Below are 22,037 nucleotides of genomic sequence, written 5' to 3'. Positions count from 1 at the left end.
TTGATCTATTTAATAACAAAAATTTTGAGAAAATGTTTATGATTAGGAGGATTTCTTGATGGAACCAACTTATTGTCGTTTTATTTCGACCTTCACCGGCTTAAGAAAGGAAAGTAAAAGAAAGGGGCTTTCAGCGAAGTATTTTTGCGTCGTATGGAAAATGCATCTCGGAAGGAATCGCATGACTCATGAAAGGAATCTGTTATGAAATCAGTGAGTTATTAAGACCAAGAATAAATGTTGTCATGACAGCATATTATTTTGTAATTCCAAGAGTCAATATCTCCATATTCGCTTTTCAGATCCCGTGCTACTTCTAGTCTTCTGGTACTCCCCACTCGTCGACTCGAGTGAAGTTGCATTTTGCCTCCCTAAGCACATTTCCTACAACGAGGCGTGTTCTAGGTTTTCCATAGTTTCTCTTGGTAATACTGGACCTTTTCTCACCAGCAAGGTTAGTAAGGATATAATTATGAGTGATCTCTCTATTTTCAGAAATACAAAAAACCAGATGTTTATTAGTTTGGCTGGTTTTTACCTGAATCAGGCAAGTTTCCGCGTTCGATTTCCACACACGTGGTTCGTGGTTCGAATCATGGAATTACAGTCAATTTTTCGGTAAAGTTTTTGTGATTAATTGTGAAAAACAAAAGTGTTTTGTTATTATGGCTTATAGGCTTTGCACTGAGGATAATATCAGAGAAATCAGGATCATAGTTTGGCTACACAACATTTTGAATCACCTACTTCCATTTTAAATCATCAACTGAAAGTAAGCATCGTTTTTGATGATACAAATGAGTACGATTGTAAATAATACACCAAATTAATTGGTATCGTGTCGTTTAAAATGTGGATGTGAGCTATCCAAATCTTTTATAGCACCTACAGAAGTAATTTTCCGCAGGCATGCTTTCCAATTGATATCATGCAGCTAAGTGATTTGGTTTACATTCCTGTTATCGTGTTTTAAGTAGATTTCATCATGTTTTGATCTTTCATTACATATCACCTGCTTTAGATTTCCAGATGAAATGGCCATTTTCCCTTGTAGAGGATAATGAGTAGATAACATGCAAACCAATTTCAATTGGACATTCTTAAATAAAAAATTAGAAGTATAGTTTTTTTTGCTCTAAACTTTCCACGAGTTATGATCGATTTACTTTGTTGCAAGGAATTAATTAATCAAAGAAGAACTGCGAAACGGCCAAGTGCATAAAACTCAATATCCCTGTCATTAGGTTAGGGTTTGGTAGATCTTGAAAAGTTTGATAATTTCAGTAGTGAATATTTCACAGACTAATTACTTAATAAGTATCAGGGAACAGTGAATTGGACAGATTTCTCTGGAGAGTAATGTATTAAGTTTAGCTTTCTTTAATGCAGTAATCAATTCAGAGCTTCAACATTCCCCTCCCAGGCAAATACCCCTGGCATTTAAACTTTTTAAAATTGGTTTGTTCAAGTTCAGTGTCTACTTATGTGTATGACTGGCAGCAACATATGATTCTATGATGTAGACAGTCATTAAAAACTTAAATCCTGGAAGCATTTTCATGCCACAGATATCTGGTTCAATAAGAGTTTAGCTTCACAACTGTGTGCTAAAATTTGACCCAAAATACCTAAGGTGTAACTAGTTGCCCATGTATGTCATGCCCTGCATTTTATTGAAGCCAGTGTCCAAATACTTTGAATTAGACCCCAGGTCTTTGCATTTTATGCTTCAATGCTCCACCTTCTGGCTTGAGGAAACATTTTAATCCTTTTATGCTACTGAGTGCCATATGGCACAAGATGCCATCACATGCCTAATATTGAATCATATTTTCTGAAATTTTCACAACCAAAAGGTCATTGAAAGATCTGCACATTCAAAGCATTAAATTTTGGCCCTCGATCTTCAACATCAGACTTGATTTACCACCCTTGCAACTTTTGGAACTTTTTGTCTTTGTACTGTTTTGGTTGAGGTGATAATCTTATAACAACCAATGCTCTGAGAGCTGCAATTTAACATGCCTTTTAATTGATTCATTACACATGGTCTAATTAGGTTCATTATTCTCATTTTAATAAATTTGCCATTCCCTCGTGGAAGTAAAACTAGCCAGGCTAAAATTAAGTTCATATGTGACATGCAATTACTGCATACTGCAAAGGTCAGCAATTTGGAAAGCATCATGGGAGAATTAAAGAAAGGTGATAAATTTTGATTTTGTGGTGGAATGAATATTGTTCATTGTTCTGCTCTGGGATGTGTTTTATACTCTGAGTGTTTTAAAAATACTTAATGTTAACTTCAAAATAACCCTCTAAATTGTTACTCATTTGTGGAGATCAATTATACAGAGAATTGTATGATGTTTATTTGATTATGTAGTGCACTTTTTTTATGAAAAAAAATTTCCTTTCCCATGGAAAATAGATCCAAAACTTAGAGTGCATCTTATATCAAAGTTTTGTAGTGCATCCTTGTCACAATGTGTGTTTATCATTTAAACTGATATTTGGCTTTACTTTAAGTCAATTGACAGAATTTTCTTCCTTGCTGTGCATGTGTGAATCAGTAAGGCTTGTGATGGGTCTTTTAACTGATGTGTTGACATTGTCAATTTCTCAAGTTTTGGGTTCTTCTTACAACTGGAAACTTCTTACTGCTGAATAACTACAATAATGCCTACATGAAAGGGCTTTGATTAACCAACTTATTACTGCCCAAAAAAAGTGTCACAGAACTTAACGCAGGTAAAAAACTAAGAACAAGTGGTACACATTTAACTTTTTAATCCCCAATTGTGACCAGCATCAAATTTCTCACTAGAATATTACCTGTGAATCAAATATTAGGGTTATGAGGATAAAAGAGATAAATCACCAACTGTAGAAGTTCTTGATTGTTAAGCAAATTCTCCTCATCAGCACCTTAGGAAATGTTTTGATAACTGTAAGGAGAATATACATACTGATGTTCGGGTGTAAAGGGTTAAAAGTTCTGAAACGAAAAATATATTTTTGCTATAATCAATTAGCCTGGTCTAAAGTAATTGTGATGAGCACAATACATTGCAATTATATAATGTTTACTCATGAAATATGCTAAAAAAGATTTTATAAAAATTTTTACTTTGTAAGTATTGCTTAGGAAATTTTCATGGGTGTTATTTAATACTGACAATATGTTGCTCTTACTTGGGTTATGCTGTCAAGATCACAATACTGAATGTGTACAGAACCAACTATAAGAAAATGTTTTTCCCCCAGCCAGGCTTTCCCATTGATATCAGCCAAGTGATTTGGTTTATATTCCTGTGATCATGTTTTATGGAAATTGTATCATGTTTTGTTATTTCATGAAACATTCTCAGCTTTAGATTTTCAGATGAAATGGCCATTTTCCCTAATAGAGGAATATGACTAGAAAAAATGCAAACCTCATAACTTTCTCTGGGAAATTTTTAAATACAAAATTAGAAGTTTACTGTAGTCTTTTTTTTTTTTTTTTTTTTTGCACTTAACTTTCTGTGAGTTTTGATTGATTTCTTCTGTTACAAGGAATAAATTAATTAAATATCCCTGTCCTTAGTTGAGGGTTTTGTAGATCTTGAAAATTTTTATGATTTCAGTAGTGAATATTTCACAGACTTACTTTTAGTAAAAGGGAACAGTGAATTAGACAGACTGAACTTTCTGTGAGTTTTGATTGATTTCTTCTGTTACAAGGAATAAATTAGTTAAATATCCCTGTCCTTAGTTGAGGGTTTGGTAGATCTTGAAAATGTTTATGATTTCAGTAGTGAATATAGTGAATTGGACAGATTTCTCTGAGCAGTAAGGTATTTAGTTTAGGTTTCCCTTATGCAGTAATCAATTCAGAGCTTCAACATTCCCCTCCCAGGCAATACCCCTGGCATTTAACCTTTTGAAGATTGGTTTGTTCAAGTTCCTTGTCTACTTATGTGTAGGATAGGCTGCTGCAACTTAAACATAAATACACATGCATTTGTATATTTCCAGTAATTTACATCACGTGATTCCAAAAATGATTTCTATTTTAAGATGATATTTAGGATGTTAGTTTGGTGGTGAGGCAAAACACTTTCAATTCTATGATATCGACAGTCATTTAAAAGTTGAATCCTGGAAGCATTTTCATGCCACAGATATCAGGTTCAAAGGCAGTTTACAGTACCACTTGCGTAGACATTAACTGCGCAGACGAATTTCATACACTCCAATGCAGGGTAGTCAGACGCATATATATGATTTTTTTGCGCACACGGTTGAAAAAAAGGCGCTATTCATGTGCCTTTGTTATTCAGTGCTATCAGTTTCCTTTGTATTTCATTGTTGTATGAAACAAAGGACTTCTAGGTTTGAAAAAGCAACGAGTAGACAACAGAAAATTCTCATAATGAAAAAGCATTACACACACATGTTGCATCGCTTCACAAATTTTTTGGATAACAAGCAGTAGTAGTAGATTTGCTTGATTTGTGTTGTTGATGAATCAACTGGGAAGGAAAATGTCAGTTACACAAGGCATCGAAACACGACTTTCATTGAGCGAGTAACGAAACAAATACTTATATGCTTCTCAATTTATTCACTGCAATCAGCGCTCCCTAAGATGTTTATGTCACAGAATGTAAACAATTTGGTGTTTGAAACTTCAAACCTACCTCAATCATCTTCGGTTAAGATCAGAAGGAAAATATAGTTTTTAATAAAGTGAATAATGTGTTCTGCTTTATTCATTACAATCAGCGCCCGCTTCAGTGTTTACGCATTGGAATGTAAACAGTTTCATTGCACATGTCAGCGAGTTTTAAACAAACTTGAACTACATGTATCCAGCAGTTAATTTTTCCAATCCATTTTTTCAAGCAATTTGGTGAACATTGATCAATGATTCGACAAATATCGAAACAAAAAGTGAATCCGGTTTCTCATAAAAAATTCTGCACACAAGTCAGAGCAAGATGTGATTGTGACAGGTAATCATACTGTAACACAACATCATTAAAATAAGCAAGTAGCACTCATTAGCTTTTGTATAAATGGCGAGATGAATGAGCCAGAACAGCATGTTCACTGATGGCAAAAGCTATGAAATAAACATTCATGCATGGGTTTGCATTCAGAACACAACAACTGGTTACAAATGGGTGCCTTAGCTGATTCTACTGAATTACAATACACTGAGGATAAATTTATTTTGAACAAATTCCCAAGCCATTGTGACTGATGTTTCTATATATGAGGTAAGAAATAGCTATTTTGATGAATGAATTCCAGTAGAAAATATACCGATTACGAAGTCACATTGGTAGTAGCATTTTGGGAAGGTTGGTTCGAACGGCAATTGCAACGAACAAGTTTGCTTGTCATTGGAAGCCTATTCTTTAAAACAATAAACTGCCAACAATAGAAAAACAAAAGGACTACCTCATACATACTTACGAGGCTGATGTCTCAAAGTTGTGCATGTATGTGCAATTTTTTGACGCACCTGATTTTTTTTATTCGCAATTGCATGCGATTTTTGGCGCGTTTAATTTACATTTTTTGGTCAACATATACATGAGCGGTGCTGTAGCTTCAAAACCATGGGCTAAAATGTGACCCAAGTAAATCTTAAACCAGGGTTAGGTTTGTGAACTGTAGTGTTTCATCTTGTGTTTCATACATTCACCCTGCTGGTGTAACTAGATGCACATGTATGTCATGCCCTGCATTTTATTAAAGCCAGTGTCCAAATGCTTTGAATTAGACCCCAGGCCTTTGCATTTTATGCTTCAATGGTCCACCTTCTGGCTTGAGAAAATATTTAAACCCTTTGTTGCCTGAGAGGGGGCACAAGATGCTATTTCATGCTCACTATATAATCATAGTTTCTGAAATTTTCACAACTCAAAGGTCATTGAAAGATCTGCACACTGAAGGCATAAAATCATGGCCCCCTCCAATATCAGACTTGATTTACCACTCCTGCAACTTCTGGAACTTTTTATCTTTGTACTGTTTTGGTAGAGGTGATATCTTACAGCAATCAATGCTCTGAGAGCTGCAATTTAAGTTACAGTTTATTGGTATACCCTATATGTACTAGGAAAGCAAAAACTAAATTTTCTTTCACTTTTGACACTTCTCTGTCTTTTCAGTTACTACCTCCACACCTGTTGGTGTTATTTATAGCATAAGCCAAAAATACCTTTTCAATGATTTATTATATGTGGTCTGAAGGTTCATTATTCTCATTTTTAAAAATTTGGCATTTCCTTCTGGCAGTAAAACAAGCCAGGCCAAAGTTAAGTTCATATGTGACATGCCAATTACTGCATTTTGCCAGGATCAACAATTTGGAAAGCATCATATGAGAATGAGAAAGATGATAAATTTTGATTTTGTAGTAGAATGAAGATTGTTCATTATTCTGCTTTGGGAATGGGTTTATACTTGGAGTGTTTAAAAAACCTTTCATCTTTATGTTCACTTCAAAATTCCCATTTACAATTTAACATCTCATATGATAGTTCTTTGGTTTTTAGGTGCACTGTTTTTCCTCTCCCATGGAAAATAGATGCTAAACTCGGAGTGCATCTTATAGCAAAGTATTTTGGTGCAGCCTCTTCACAGTGTTTGTTTATGATTTGAATTGATTTTTTGCTTTACTCTAAGTCTGTTGACAGAATTTTCCATCTTACTGTGCATGTGTGAATCACCAAGACTATTTATGGGTCTTTTAACTGACTTGTAGACATTGTCTATTCTTCAAGTTACAAGGGTTCTTAATATAAATGGAAACTTCTTACAGCTGAATAACTGCAATAATGCCCACCTGAGAGGGCTTTAACTAACCAACTTATTATTGCAGAGAGGCTCATGTTACAAGTGTTCCACAACCTCAAAAAAGTGTCAGAACTATGAAAGTAAAAAATTAAGAAAAAGTGGAATACATTTTAACTCCCAGTTGTGATCAACATCAAATTTCCCCCCCACAATATCACCTGTGAATCAAACATTAAGGTTATAAGGATAAAAGAGGTAATCACCAACTGTAGAAGCTCTTGATTGTTAAGCAAATTCTCCTTGTTAGCCCCTTAGGAAATATTTAGATAACTGTAAGGAGAATATACATACTGATGTTAGGGTGTAAAGGGTTAAAAGTTCTGAAAATAAAAAATTGGCCAGGTCTGAATTAATTGTGATGAGCACAATACATTGCAATGCAATGTATGCTTATTGAATATGCCAGAAAAAGGTAAAAAATAGTAATTTTTTCTTTGAAAGTATTGCATAAGAAATTTTCATGGGTTTCATTTCATAAGATTTGTTGCTCTTGCTTGGGTTATGCTGTCAGGGTCACAATAAAGAATGTATACATAACCAACAGTAAGAAAATGTTCACTCTCTTTGTGTGTGATCCTGTTACATGTAATGTGGTTATTTTATAACGAAAATGTCATTGTGACTTATGAGCAGTCAAAAGTAGTTGGGTGCCTCTTCTGACCCAACATTAGCTCTTTGGAGTTTCCTGTTGGTAGATAACAAGAGAGATTTAGGCTTCCATGCTCTTCTAGCGGCAGTAATTTTATGGGGTATTATGACATACTTTCTAAAAACTTCTTTCTTCTTTTAACTTAAGACCCTGCTCTAGAATTGGCTTGTAATGCTTCTATTGCTGATGTAAACCAATGCCGAGGGAACTCAGTATTAAAATGATATGAATTTATTATATATTACAATTAAACACAATGTTGTTTAGGTCTTGGATAAAAATCTTGTGGCAAATTATGATCCATATATTAGTCATATATGTTAAATTATTTCCCTAAAGAGAAAACTCTGACAAGCAAAATTTAAAAATTGTTGTCAGTATTTAACTGCATTAAATTTTAAATTAATTTTTATTTCATTTTCATTCCTGTGTTCTATTGAGCAGTGAATTTGTTGTCATTACAAAGCCTTCAGTTAACATTTTGAGTGGTTCAGTGGTGAAATGCTATGAATAACTTTCTTATAAATTGTTATGTGATTTGATTTTTTTCAGGAATCTCTGATCCCAAAGACTTTATTCCTTCAGCTGGCTCCTTGTCTGACCAATCAGCTGGCTTTTGAAATACCACTGTGAGGATTGCAAATGGTGTGTGGGGGAGCTCAGGTAACCATAAGGCTGTCAAATAATAATTATTATTATTATCCTATGAGTATGAACTGAAGATACCTGGAGTATTGTAATTTGTAATTATCATTATATATACAGCGCAGATTTGATGACAAGTTTATAATATTTTAGTCAATAAACTTCTATAGAGACACAATTATATAGGAATATTATTCCTTCAGAGCACAAAAACAATCCCTGATACTCTAAAGATGACAAGTTTCTTTAACCCTTTGAACCCAAAGAGTGACCAGCATCTAATTTCTCCGTACAATATCAACCCTGAGTCACGTGTTAGGGTCATGAGAATGAAGGAAGTGATTATTAACTAAAGAAAAGCTTTTGATCAGTAAACAAAATCTCCTCGTCAGCACCTTAGGAAATGTGTAAAGAAAGTATGGAGAATATGCATTATGACACTTGGGTGTAAAGGATTAAATAGTGTTGAAGGAGTCAAACTGATTAGTAAAGTGGAGAGGTTTTGCTCCTCTTTCCAGTACATGTCTAAGAGAAGCAATTACGCAATTGTAATGTTTCTTTCAGAAAACGCGCAGGTACACCTGATGACTCCATCTTTGTATTTTGGATCATATGGCATCAGCTACTCCTTCACCTCTTGCCAGTTCTGTAGAGAAGACAAATGGAGCCAAGCTCAGCCGACTTCTCATCGATGGTGGAACAACAGTTCTCAGGAGCATTTTCAATGGATATCATCCCCCAGCAAGTCTTTCAGCCGTGCTGAATACAAACTATTTAACTCTTCAAAATCTGTTTAGAAGAAGGATCCTACACAAACCTCAATGGGATCTATTGTTTCCTCCAAGCAGTGCTCCTCCAGACTCCCAAACATTCGATATCACTCTTTTATTCCTTCTGTTAACCAACATTTGTGGTCTCTATCCACCCCGCTCTGGGTGGCACAACAAACCACCTCCAAGTGACAACTCCCCTGAAGCAAATCTTGCTCGCATAAAGTTTTACCGCAATGAATTGTATGGCCATGTTACCACAACTGGTATTGCTGATCCAACTTTCTCAACTCTGTGGCAGGAGATCAGTGTTGTTCTTGTTGCTCTCGGCTTGCAGCAGGCAGAAATTGACAGATTGAAGGTTGAGCGTTGTGGAGAGCAGGAGTACCTTGATGCGTTGCACAAGTGGGCTGATTCTGATGCAGATATAAAATCACAGCTGAAGGACATACGGGATATTGACACCAAAGTGCTGCAAACTGTTGATGAAAATAAAGCAAAGCTGGATGAAGTTCATCAGTTACAGAAGAAGTTGCAAGAATCTGTGCAGAGCCAACAGCAAGACACCATTCACAATTTGAATAAAGAGAAGGAGAGCATCAGGGATGACGAAGTCCTTGCGAAACTAGCAAACGTTGACAATTTAGGTGAAATTAGACACCATGGAAGCAGATATGTTGAGGGAACTCGTTTATCGGTCTTTGCAGCAGTTGAGAGGTGGTTAGACGACAAAAGTTCTCCAAATAGAGTGATTGTTATTAGTGGAAATGCGGGGATGGGAAAGTCTGTAATCTCAGCTGTCTTGTGCCAAAAGATGTTAGAGGCTGGACGATTGTCAGGGAGCCACTTCTGTCGGCATAACAAGGCACGCCGGAGAAATCCCAAAGTGATGCTGCAGTCGTTAGCCTGTCAGCTTTCAGACTCGCTTCCAGAGTACAAGAAGGCTATCGTGAAGAAGTTGTCGAGAAATGTGGGCGTTGAAATTGGAGACATGGAAGTGGAAGAACTGTTTGAATTCTTGTTTAAAGAACCTCTTTCAGATTTGAAAGACCCAGACTCTATCCATCTCATGGTTATAGATGGCTTAGACGAAAGTGAATACCAGGGGCGTAATGAGCTTTTAAATGTGATTGCGGATTACTTCAAGACGCTTCCGTGTTGGATACGATTTGTGGTAACAACGCGACCTGAAATGAACATCTTAGAGAAGATTCAAGACTTAAATCCCATACAGCTGAACCCAAACGATCAAGAAAACTTGATGGACGTTAGGCTTTGCTTTCAAGAGCAACTGGAACATGTTCTGCAATCTGATTGTCAAGATACCATCTTAGAGAAGCTTGTTGAAAAGTCAGAAGGAGTCATGTTATATACCTATTACCTGACAGAGTTCATTAAGAAGAATGCTGTGTGTATGAGTGCTGCTGAAGTGATCAACAGCGACTTGCCATCAGGTATTTCGTCCGTTTATCAAGACTACTTCAAACGCCTGAAAAATGAAATGCAGAAAGAACTAGGTATCACCGAAGAGCAGTTCTTCGATTTTTTAAATGCCATCGTGGCAGCAAGAGAACCATTACCTGTCGAGTTTGTGTACAAGTTGTTCCTTTCAAAAGAATGGTCATCGGCTGATGAGCAAAAAGTACGAGACGCAGTTGATTGTATCTCGGCTCTTTTACCCATTGAGGGCGAGTGCATTAACTTCTTTCACAAGTCAGTCAAGGACTGGTTGGTTGAGGAGTCTACTTCGAGGCAAAAGAAGTTTATTGTTAGCGGAAAAGAATGTCATCGCGTCATTGTAAAGCTTTGCAGAGATGAACTAGATGAATTGAAACTTAAAGGGATCCAGAGTTCAACACTGAAACAGACGTCGAGGTATGCCTTACAGCATGGTGTTCAGCATGTACTTGAGGTAGAAGAGAATGCTCGTCCATGTAGCCTGGACGACATTGTAAAGAATTATGTTTTGAACCTAGAATTGGTCTATGCAAAGCTAACTGTGAAGAGTACAGCAGCCACTGAAGATGTTCTTTGCGTACAAGAGAAGGAAAATACAAATGGTTTGTCAAAGAATTGCAGGGAAGTCCTTGAGACGTTATTGTTGCTATTGCGGAAGCATTTAAGTACTCTTTCAAAAATTCCTCACGCCATCTTTCAAGTCTTGTTGAATGAAGGAGGACCTGAACTGTCTGCGAAGGCATTAAGCTTGCTAAACACCAAGTATGCGGACTTACCATATATGAAATATTTGCGAAAGAGGGAGGAAAGAACAGATGTTCTACTGCGGTTTTGTGCTTCAGATCAGGTGATCTGCTTTGATGTCTCACCAAATCAGGACTACCTGGTATGCGAGTGTCGGGATGCCACAATTCATCTGTGGTCGCTCCGTACTGGCCAGCTAATGTGGACACGCTCTGCGCTGGTATCAAACATTGATTTTCAGGACCTAGGGAACACATGGGATTTCCTTTTCCAATTTTTCCGGTCAGTAGTTTTCCATCCAACCTTAGAGCTGATCTTACAAGGGACTCTGTGTCAGGGTTATACCTTGGTCGGAGACGTGAAACCTCTTTTCCGTTCGAGCGAGTGCCGGTTCAAAGTTTGTTCAATATCTGGTGACAAAAGCACGATGCTGACTGACTGTCTGGACGGGAGGAATTGCGTCATCCAGTGGAGTCTAAAAGATGGAAGTGAAATTAGTCGTTTTACACACAAATGCGAAATTTTCTCTTTTGCTTGGTCTGCTAGTGGAAGACGGATGGTGATCGTCGATTCTGACAAGTGCGCATACCTCATTGACATGAATGATGGAGTTGAGACTCTAATATGTCCTTTAGTCTGGTCACGATGTGTTAAGTTAACTCCTGACTGCCGGTTTTTTTTCTGTTTACTTTCGGATGAGGATAAAGATGATTGGGATACGGAGCCCAAGCTTTTTTGTTTAGATATTGACAGGAACACTAAGTCAATATATAGTTTAGATTGCATTTTTGGGACGAGTTCCTACCAGTACGCTTCGGAATTTGAAACTTGCAATGAGGGTGGTTTCTTATCAGGAGATCCCTTTTGGTATTTATCTGGAGGAATGTTCGCATCTGTGGATTTTGCACTTGTACTAGAAAAGCAGATGTTACTAAGAGTTTCCCCTCTCAGTAAAGTGATTGAAATGTGTCGCCTTAATGACGTAAGGGAGTGGAGAGGTGAGAGTGGCGATGAAGCGGGACTAAGCATAGAACCCGGTGACATTGCGACGGAGAGAACCGAAAATAACGATCTAACGGAACATAATCTACCAGAAATGAACCATATGCTCGAACAGAAAGCTGAAATCGATGTTCTGTCAGGACAGAGAGCTGAAGTTGCTGATCCATCAGAACAGAGAGCTGAACTCGGTGGCCGAGATGAACAGACAATGGAACGTAACAACTCTACGGAAAAGAGAGATGAACTTGATGACTTTGTGGGAGAACGAACGGAATTTAATGACCCACCAGAAAAGAGGCTCAAACTCGATGAACTGTTAGAACGATTGGAAACTGATCCATGCAGCTTATTATGGAATGGAGCTTATCTTTATTCTAAAGGGGGTAAGTTTCCAAAGAAACTGTGGTGCTGTGTCGGGGGGAGAGTATAACATGGCGTAAACTGGCCATCGCTATTAAACTCTTTATGGTGGCCAATTTACGTTATCAACGCAGTTGATAATACTTAATTGCCTAAATGTTTATTCTGTTCTCTCTTTCCTAGATGATCAGGAACAACAGGAACCTCTACTTGAGGACATGGAGGAAAACGGTTTTGTTGGATATGATTTCTTTCCAACAAGTTTTGACGTTCATTTCTCTGTTGATGGTGACTCTCTTTATACCGTGGAAGGTACAAGGATCCAGCGAATAAATCTTGTGGCTGGCGATGTTTTAAGTAAAAGGATCAGAAAAAAGAAATATGAATTTGTTGTAGAGTCTTTAAGTGTTGTGCCCGTCAAAAGAGGTGTCCTATTTCGAACAGTTAGTGGCTCGCTTGAGTTGTGGAACTCTGATTTGTCTGTTTGCATGAAAAGGTGGACTGAGTTTCCTGTCGATGATGTTGTACCCTTATCAGAGGAACGAGTCGCCTTGAAAACGAGGAATAACTTTGATGACAGATGGGGAGTCACCATTCTAGATACAACGAGTGAACAAATTGTGTCAAAGATTGGAAATTTTGATGGTATTTTTTTGGCATGTAATAATAAATGGGAAGTGCTAGCCACCACTGATGGAGAGTCACTGCAGTTGTGGCGTGAAAACCGAGTGCTATGGGAAACTTCTATTAAGTTCGATCTATTTAGACTTCCAAGTGCTATTTTTTCTCCTACTGAAGAAAACGTCGTCACTTATCGTGCACCTGGCTCTTACGTCCTCGACGCAGTTTCGGGAAAAGTGATTCGTCAATTGGATAACATGGTTGTAGGTGATATTAAGTTTATCAGTAACGAGGACTGCATCGTGAGCTTGAATGATTCAGGAGGTTTATGTCTTCGATTATACAACGTTAAATCTGGTGATCTCCTCAGTGAAGTTGTAGAGCAACGACAATTTCGAAGTCTTGCAGTTTGTCCTCGTAAGCGCTTGGTCGCAATTGGCTTTGAAAACTCCGAGGACCATTTTGAAATCATTCAAGCGAAGCTGCCAGGCGACAAAGAAAAGACAAACATCGAAAGGTCAGTTGAAACAAAGTTTATTTGAAGACAGAAAAAGAATAATGTGGATAATAATATAATGTTAATAGTATTGATAGTAGTAAGAATAACAATAATGATACTTAATAATAACGTGATAATGATAACAATAATGATTGTACATGTAATAATAACGATAACAGTGGTAGTAAGAAAAGTTATGATGATAATTATAACTATGACGATACTAATGATAAATAATGGTAATAGAACAGAGTGGAGTCCACTTCGGTCTGTAATCATACGAGAGATTAGCAAAATCGGACGACCGCAAAGTCCGATTTGTCAATCACGAGTGTGATTATAGACACAATTGGACGACACAAAGTCCTATATCAATTTATCATAACCGTTACAATTTCCGAAGACAACAAACACATCGAGGACAAATATCTCCGGTAGAGACAATTTCTAAAGTGAAAAATTTCTCAATTTTGGAAATTCCACGGTTTTTTTTTAGTGATAGTGGTTGTTGCTATGGTTGTTGTGATCAATTCTGTGATTGGTGGATTTGGCGGAAAGGACTCGGTATGATTGGACGCTTCAACTATCCGATCTCAGGTGTCCGATTACAGACAACTGTCCGGTTAGAACTGTACAGAATGATTTGTGAAAAATAACTACTGATCACTAGTTAATTTACTAAAAAATACTCTATTACTTGAGATGTTGCCTTTGACTTAACTTTTATTATTGAATTTTTACCTTAGGTTGAACCTCCCAAAGTAAGACATCTACAGAGATTGAATGGGAAAGACATTGTCAGAAAGGCTTTATTCCGCTGATTTCTTTGCATTCGAGTGGTTACGATCTTCTAGTCCCGACATCTGAACAGGAGAGACCGCTGATCGAGATGGGAGCGAGTACAAGAATGATTTTAGTGACAAAGCTGTTCAAGGTTTAAATTATATTTTTCTTGTAGAGACTTCATAAACATTTTTAACTGTTCCTAGCGTAAACTTAAGACAAACATTTAACCCTGTAACTCCCATGAGTGACCAAGATAAAATTTCTCCTTAGAAAATCAATAGAATATCAACCAGATAAGTGATGAGAATAAAGAAAAATCTCAATTTGGGGATAATTTGTTGATCCAATACTAAATTCCCTGAACTAACTTTATAAGAATTGTATGTTTGACTGTAAGGAGAATTACAAATTTGATCTGGGAGTTAAAGGGTTAACGATTTATCTTATTGCTCCTGTGGTGTTTCATCACCCAGCTACAAGCTAACAATTTGTTTTATGGAGGCGGAGTGTAGTAAGCATTTCATTTAGTGTTGATTTGCAACTCGTTTAACTCGTGAGATTAATTTCTAGAGGAAAACGAAAAAGGTAATGACAAATTGTACAGTTCTAAGAAAAACCTTAACTTCATTTTCTGCAAAATTACTTGTACGGCTCGAGACTGTTTGAGAAGAAGAGAGAAATAACTTGTGGTAACACTAGTGATTCTCTCGTATATTTCGTGTGAAAGAGGTACTTTCAACTATGTGTAAATAAGAACCAGCTAAATTTATATCCATTTCATGTGCACATAGCTTATACCGGCCTGGTTGAAGATGAAACCAGAATAACCGCGCAGAAATCGTTTCTCTTACATTATTTTCTAGAAAAAAGAAGGATATTCAACACGCTGATTTTTTGCATACACATTAGTTTACGTGTGTTTTTGAAATTTGAAGACATTACTTAATTTTTGAAAATACCAGTAGGTGGCTGTTAGTAGTCATTTGGTAAGGTGCCCGTGTGAGTCAGGGCATCGTCGCATAGTCAACCTCACCAGGGTGGTGAGAGGCTGAAACGTGCTGACTCTTATCTACTCCTCCAAACGGGTACGCTGGGCCCTAACAGCCTGACCTTCTGAAGGGTCGGGGGAGAAGGAGGAAGGCTTCAGGAAAATTTTCTACTGGGCTGCTCTGTTGATGAGTTTTAACCAGAAAAGGAATTTTTTACACAACTTTCGAATCAGGAAATCTCCCTCTCTAATTTCCAAGAAGCTATAACGGAGATAAAAATTTGAAAAGCAAAAGAACATATGCAAAGTATATTTGGTGAAATAAACTAGTCAAACCACTTTTATCTCAGGAAACCCCATAAATTAAGAGTAGAATAATCCTCACCCATTCCTAATTTGAATCACCTCGTAAAATTCTGCTCCTTCATGGAAGAGAAGACACAGGACACAATAGAACATCGCATTATCAACCTACTGCTTATACTAGTTTCCATGTTCTTTTTTTTTCCTATATTTTTCTACGTCATCAGTGTCTTCTACACCGAGTAGGAGCCTGAAATTTAAGGGCGTCACCACACAGTTCATAACTTGAGGCGCTGACAGGAGAACACCCTAACATCAGAATCTATATTCTCCATGAAGTTCACGAATCATTTCCTAAGTTGCTGACACGGAGAAGTTGTTTAACAATCGAGAGCTTATTTAGTTAGTGATCATTTCCTTTCTTTCATTTCTTGATTCAGGGGCGATATTTTAAGGAGAAATTAGATGCCAATCGGTCCTAGGGTTTAAAGATAATTAAACCTATAGTTAAAGCTGCTTGCCCAAAACATGTCACTTTGGTTTTGAACGTTTATAAATGCACTATACAGGTTGGCATATCCCCTGTCAAGCACCAACATATTTGGAGATCCAAACGACCTAGTTCAAAGCTGCATAGTAGCTTCGCTCGTCCTGGTATATGTGCCACGGTTTCGTGAATAAGTACCGATTAACACTCGATGGCGGTGGCAGATTCGTTCTCACTCGCATCAAATAAGTCGTTGAGGAGAGCGCGGATGAACAAGGCGCGATGGATCTTGATTTTCCTTTTGATTGGTGAGGGTGACTTAACCCTTTACATGCTACTATCAGTATGCATATTCTCCATACTATTATCTATACATTTCCTGTGGTGCTGATAAGGAGAATTTGTTGAACAATCAAGAGCTTCTTTAGTTGGTGATCATTTCCGTTATTCCCGTGACCATAATATGTGATTCAGGGGTGATATTGTCTGGAGAAATTGGATGCTGGTCACTCTTGGGGGCCAAAGGGTTGAGTTATATCTATCAAATCGCAGACTTTACAGAGGTAAACTGAAAGCAAGTTCGAAGTGCATTGGGCCATTGCTGCAGAGCACTACGCTAGCGTCCTTAACTGATGTAAAAGTATAGATCATGTGACCGTTCGAAAAGACTCGGTAAAGTGGCATAGACTTTGATAACAGATCACAGCTTCAATTCAAATCAAGTGACGGGTTCCTTAAAAAAATTGGTTTTATATTCACGTGATTGTTGGTACTAATTTAAAGCTAATTCAGTTTTGGATCATACTACGGTTTTCTATCGTTCAAAGCTGACTTTGTGCACTGTAGCTGAGTAATCACCTCGTATGTTTTCTGCTCTTAGCGATGAAGACATCGTGGAATACCTTGTGTCTCAATGTGTTCCTCTGCAATGATTAATCAAAGCGTATTCGACGATTCTTGAATGGAGGTTAGTTCGAAAATAGCCAGGGATTAGACCTTCCTTTCTTAGGTCGAAAAGTGTTGTAGCACCGGGTTTCTGGCATTTATCTGCGGGAGATTGTCGGTAAACTCTTCTGGGCTTAGCAGTTCATTACAGGTGGAGCTTACCTCGAATTCTTTAGAACGAGAATACGGGCATCCTGGATGAATGCTAGTCCATTGGACATAACTTTCAGCATTTCGTGAGAATTCCATGATAGTTCATCCTTTGAGAGGAGGGCCACTGAGAGAGTAAAGTTTCTTCCCTGAAAACACAACACAACACAACGACCCTGCCTGGCCTTGAACCTGGGCTTCTAAATCCAGAGCCCAGCATAGTAATCGCGACGCCATTTTATTTTGGCAAGAGAATTGGACCTGATTCTCTTTTGGCTTCATAGATGGTGGTTTACCACAATAAACAGAGAGAAAAACATGCCAGGAACCTTAGCCATTTCACCTCAACAAATGAAATGTGAGCATCCGTCCCATAATTCACTGCGCGTCTCCCACTTGTTCCCACGCCTTTCAGATGAGCTTGCGTAGCGGTAATTTACGCTAATTGAAACTACTATTCATCGGAAAACGCGTCTTTTTTAACTCTTTTCTTTCATCCCTTTAAGTTTTTTGAAACAGAGCCGTGTGAATGCAGAGCTGGACGGCTTTTTCCGGACCGGCTCACGTCAACACATCCGGCCCTACACACGTCAGCTCTCATCCTGGTTTTCTGTGGGATTGCGCGAGCGGGGCTGCACGGGTCATATGATAATATAAATGATTACTTGTGCGATTTATTGATTTATTGCTGAATAAAGGGGTAAGTTACTAAGGAAACTGTGGTGCTGCGCTGGGAGGGGGACGGGCCGGGGTATAGCAAGATAATCTGGTTTTATCGACTGAGTTGATGATGTAAACTGACCACCGCAGAGTTTCTAAAAGCTGACTTTACGAGCGCTAGTCCTTCGTCAGAACGATCAACGGAGGGCTAACGCTCCGAACATCAGCATAGAAACTATTTATAGTGACCGATTTAAATTATCGACTTGGTTGATAAAACTTAATTGATTTATTAATGGTTTGATTAATTAATTGGTTGATCGACCGACCGTCAACTCAGGTGTCAACGCAAAACGGAAAAGGGAATAACGACCGTGTTTTATGGACGCAGTGGATCACAGCTTACCAGTGAGTGGGAATCATGGATTGCGTGTAAGAAACCACAAGGGTGATCGTAAATGAAGGACAAAATTAATGGGCACATGACATTCACGTATCTGCTCTTAAGGAAGTAATAAGAAGTGAGGTTTAAATGTACCGAAGTTCGCTGCAATACCTTCCTCCCTATTGAATATTGTATAATCACAGACAACAAACTTCAACATCGTTCAAGGGGAGAAGAGGTTAATTTGTATTTGGTGTATAATTAGTATGCTATTGCATTAGAGTTGAAAGGTGAATTCTTGTCTTCATTTATTATTCCTTCTTCCTTTTGTTTTTATTTTCTTTCATTTACCAAGAGATCGTCTTGATCAGGAATGCGACCATCATGATGTTCAAGAGGTAAACACAACACTTCCATTCACTTGAAAATAACTCTCTGAAGAATTCCCCTTTCCTTTTAATTTTTTCATTGATTTAATTTTTTTCTGTCGCACACAGGTAAACAAAGAACGAGTCAGGGTAATGAAATCCAACAACCCAAGGTACTTGTCTGTGTTCTTCTTGAAGAATGAAATGTTGACCTTAAGCCCCGAATCTATTATCTCTCCTATGAGAATCAGCACGTAACAAGAGATCAAAATTGACAAATACACTGGCGAAAATGACTTCACTGTAACCAACACCTTGTTTTTTGTTTTTGTTTTTGTTTTTTTTTTGTAATTACCGAGGCATAAAGTGAAGTGTGCCTGCGAGACTGTCTCGTATTGCTGTCGGAGCTTATTCCTGTTTCTTTGGTAAGAAATCCCCTGCCAATCTGGGTTACTCTCCCTCCCCCCCCTCCTCAACTTTCCGTCCCCTCCCCCTCCTCTACTTTCCGTCCCCCCCTGCTTTCCGTCCCCTCCCCCCTCCTCTACTTTCCGTTACGTTTCCCGGACAATTTACGTTCTAGAGATAGTCACCACGTGAACTGTAAGTCTGGCTTAAGACCACATTACATTGACACGGCCAGCACTTGAGCCCTGACTCCTTGAATTTCATCGCCCTGGGCATAAAGCTACCGGTTCCTCCACATCGTTTGGAATTTATCCGCTAAAACAAAAGGAATTCTGAGACTGACGAGTTTAACCTCTGTTCATCTCTCTAACTTTTAACTTTATCTTTATGCAATTGTTTTCTTCACAGGTTTGTTCTTAGAAATTACATCGCCCAAAGAGCTATAAAGGCCGCAGAAAATGGAGACTTCTCTTTGGTAAGAGCAGTGAAACCAGTAGAACCCGTCAAACTTACTTGCATACTTATTTGCAGGTTTATTTCCAATCAGTACGATCGATAGAGACTATGACCAATAGGGAAATAGGAGGTGATTTGTTTTTATTCCTTTCCTTACTTTGGCGGGCAAAGAAAACATACATGAGTCAAGGACGCTTGTTAGAGGAAACTCGTCGGCGCAAAGTTTTCCCGACTCTGTGCAAAATTATTTTAGAAGTGTCCTTTTTAAATAATTTGGTATTGATAATGAGTTGATAATGTAAATTGGCCACCGCAAAGAGTTTCCAAAGACGACGTTTCGAGCGTTAGCCCTTCGTCATAGCTAATGGGTCATACACTGACAAAAATTTTTTCCTGACATTTTCCTTTGTCGTATTTCAACACGGAGACTCGTTTGTCATCTTTTTGAAAGGGATTCTTTTAGGACTATTTTTCCATCTTCAATGCAAAGGAAACCTTGCGAAGGTAATACTTGCAAGCATAAACGTATATGTGGTTTAAGATGCACTGATAACATTTTACATTTCCTTCTCCTGTTCTTTTGCAGGTTCAAACTATTCTCAAACGCTTGAAAACACCGTACAGAGACGATGTGGAATTTGACGAAGCTACGCTCTACGTAGCAGCGAGTACTAATTCCACCTTGTCTTGTAATCATGAGAAAACGAGGCTTTACAACGCTCCGGATACAAGGAAAACTAACCTTGATAAATTGCCTGATGATGCGTTTAATATGCGGCTTTCGTGATCTTCGTAAATCTACCGCGTAATCCTCGAGGGTCCTCGCGGCGGAGTGAGTCTATCTTCCCTCCTCGCTCAAAGCGAAGAAGTAGGGTTAACGACATGCAGGATTGAAAGGGATTTTCACCGATTGCAGTTGGCAAAAAAGTAAAATAGTAAAACGATAGTGTAGCTTGTTTTCAGGCTCTTGGTTAGCCTTTTTTTTAGGCTCTACCTCTTTGCCACTCGTTCGTTTAAACAGCGAATCAAAATTGACGTCACCACACGCGGCTCTCAACTAGTGACCAGGCTTTCACAAAGACTTCTTGCAGGATTATATTGCTTAATCAAAATAATTCCAACAATCTTTCGTTTGGATCAACAAATATGGCCGCCAGAATGCTCTCCGCCAATGAAGCGGTTGGAGACTAGAGAAGTTCTCAGCTTAGCTCGACAGAAGCGACGTGGGAGCCGGTATACCAGACTGTTTTTAGTCTGTCCGCAGCTGTTCGAGTGACTACTTGAGGACAACCGCAAGCATTCTGTTACGATTTGTACACAAATCTTCAATTTGACCCACCCCTCCCCCCTGTGACTGTTTTCGTTTTATCCCCTGATCGTATTCGCTTTTATCCCTCGAGCCCTGGACGATGATCAGATCTGTGATCATCTGTGAACAGACTAGGCTGGTTTATCTGGTTGGATGTGCCTCTTCCAGTTGTTGACGGTACTAACAAAAACCAATAATTGGCAGTTTTTACCCGATGTGAATTAGATCTGGAATGGGACAACAGAATAAAATATTTGTTTATAGCTTTGTAGTTTGTGTCTCTTAAGGCCTATTTACACGGTACGACTTTGTCGCATGCGACAAGCTTACGACAGGCCTACGACACGAATTGTATCGTGTAAATTAAACCTACCACTCGCTTACGACTGTCGTGCACGTCACGAAAAATGTCGTAGGATTTTAAAACATGTTTTAAAACGCTGCGACAATCGTAGCCGAAATTGATAGAAAATGACGTATTTTGTGACAAATTTCTACTGAGTAGGGGAGGAAGGTGAAATTTTCTTGCGTCAAAATGGCGGAGGAAGTCGCCTCCGGAAAGTCGAAGACTGCTTCCAAAGCGAAAAATACATTCTCAGATGAGGAAACAGAGAATATGATATCACTGTGGAGCGAGGGCTAAACTTCAGAATACCCCGCAACTTTGGTCCGCCTCACTTACATGTGTCGTGAGGCTTTGAAGATCGAGGCATAACACAAGAGACGCTATTCTTATTCAATGACATGTAAATGAGTTGCGGGGTACATACATACATACATACATACACATACTTTATTGATGCTCCCTAAGCGGGCTTTTCAGCTCAATAGAAAAAAAAAATACAAATATATAAATTAATTGAGAATGTAAATACAATAATATTATAATTACAAAATATATATCAATAATATAATATATCAACTTAATAAAACGTTTGCAAGATGACGTCTAAAATTCCTGGGGCATTTTAAAGACTTAATGTTATCGTTCAAGGAGTTCCAGAGTTTGGCTCCTCTGAAAGCAAAGGACCGCTGCCCTGTTGACAGGCGGCATAAAGGTATATCCAAAGCACCAGATGATCGAGTTTGTCTATTATGGACTTGAGAACGTGATTTAAACATATCAGCAAAATAGTCTGGAACAAGCTTGTTAATACATTTGTGCATCATAGTAGCGTCATTTAGAATGAGT

The 22,037-nt window shown here is 38.2% G+C and overlaps 2 protein-coding genes across 5 annotated transcripts in view; both read left to right on the top strand.

Annotated features, from left to right (window-relative positions):
- Positions 1–16,048, top strand: part of LOC131791913 (uncharacterized) — a 16,495-nt gene extending 447 nt beyond the window's left edge. Inside the window, exons 2-7 of one of the 4 annotated variants that reach the window (XM_066172995.1) lie at positions 303–454; positions 677–772; positions 8,057–8,167; positions 8,714–12,506; positions 12,667–13,621; positions 14,350–16,048. In XM_066172995.1, coding sequence (XP_066029092.1) covers positions 8,762–12,506; positions 12,667–13,621; positions 14,350–14,368 — 4,719 coding nt within the window. In that variant the 5' untranslated portion in view covers positions 303–454; positions 677–772; positions 8,057–8,167; positions 8,714–8,761 and the 3' untranslated portion in view covers positions 14,369–16,048. Of the gene's footprint in view, positions 1–90; positions 214–302; positions 455–676; positions 773–8,056; positions 8,168–8,713; positions 12,507–12,666; positions 13,622–14,349 lie in introns of those variants that run through there. The other 3 variants (XM_066172996.1, XM_066172994.1, XM_066172997.1) reach the window with 3 other exon arrangements.
- A 2,555-nt stretch (positions 16,049–18,603) lies between these two features.
- On the top strand, positions 18,604–21,075 carry LOC136283791 (protein adenylyltransferase SelO-like). The gene is made up of 4 exons (XM_066173003.1): positions 18,604–18,705; positions 18,805–18,848; positions 19,489–19,555; positions 20,123–21,075. The coding sequence occupies exons 2-4, from the start codon at positions 18,829–18,831 to the stop codon at positions 20,321–20,323; spliced, it is 288 nt and encodes a 95-aa protein (XP_066029100.1). The 5' UTR covers positions 18,604–18,705; positions 18,805–18,828; the 3' UTR covers positions 20,324–21,075.
- The last annotated feature ends 962 nt before the right edge of the window (positions 21,076–22,037 follow it).

Source organism: Pocillopora verrucosa, chromosome 10 (assembly GCF_036669915.1).
Source record: "Pocillopora verrucosa isolate sample1 chromosome 10, ASM3666991v2, whole genome shotgun sequence".
NCBI classification, from domain to species: domain Eukaryota; kingdom Metazoa; phylum Cnidaria; class Anthozoa; order Scleractinia; family Pocilloporidae; genus Pocillopora; species Pocillopora verrucosa.
This window is presented reverse-complemented; position numbering and strand designations above follow the sequence as displayed.

Coding starts and splice junctions, on each gene's coding strand:
- LOC136283791 (XM_066173003.1), top strand. CDS start 18,829: ATGAAATCCAACAACCCAAG. Junction 18,849..19,488: donor ATGAAATCCAACAACCCAAG/GTACTTGTCTGT, acceptor TTTTCTTCACAG/GTTTGTTCTTAGAAATTACA. Junction 19,556..20,122: donor AAAATGGAGACTTCTCTTTG/GTAAGAGCAGTG, acceptor GTTCTTTTGCAG/GTTCAAACTATTCTCAAACG.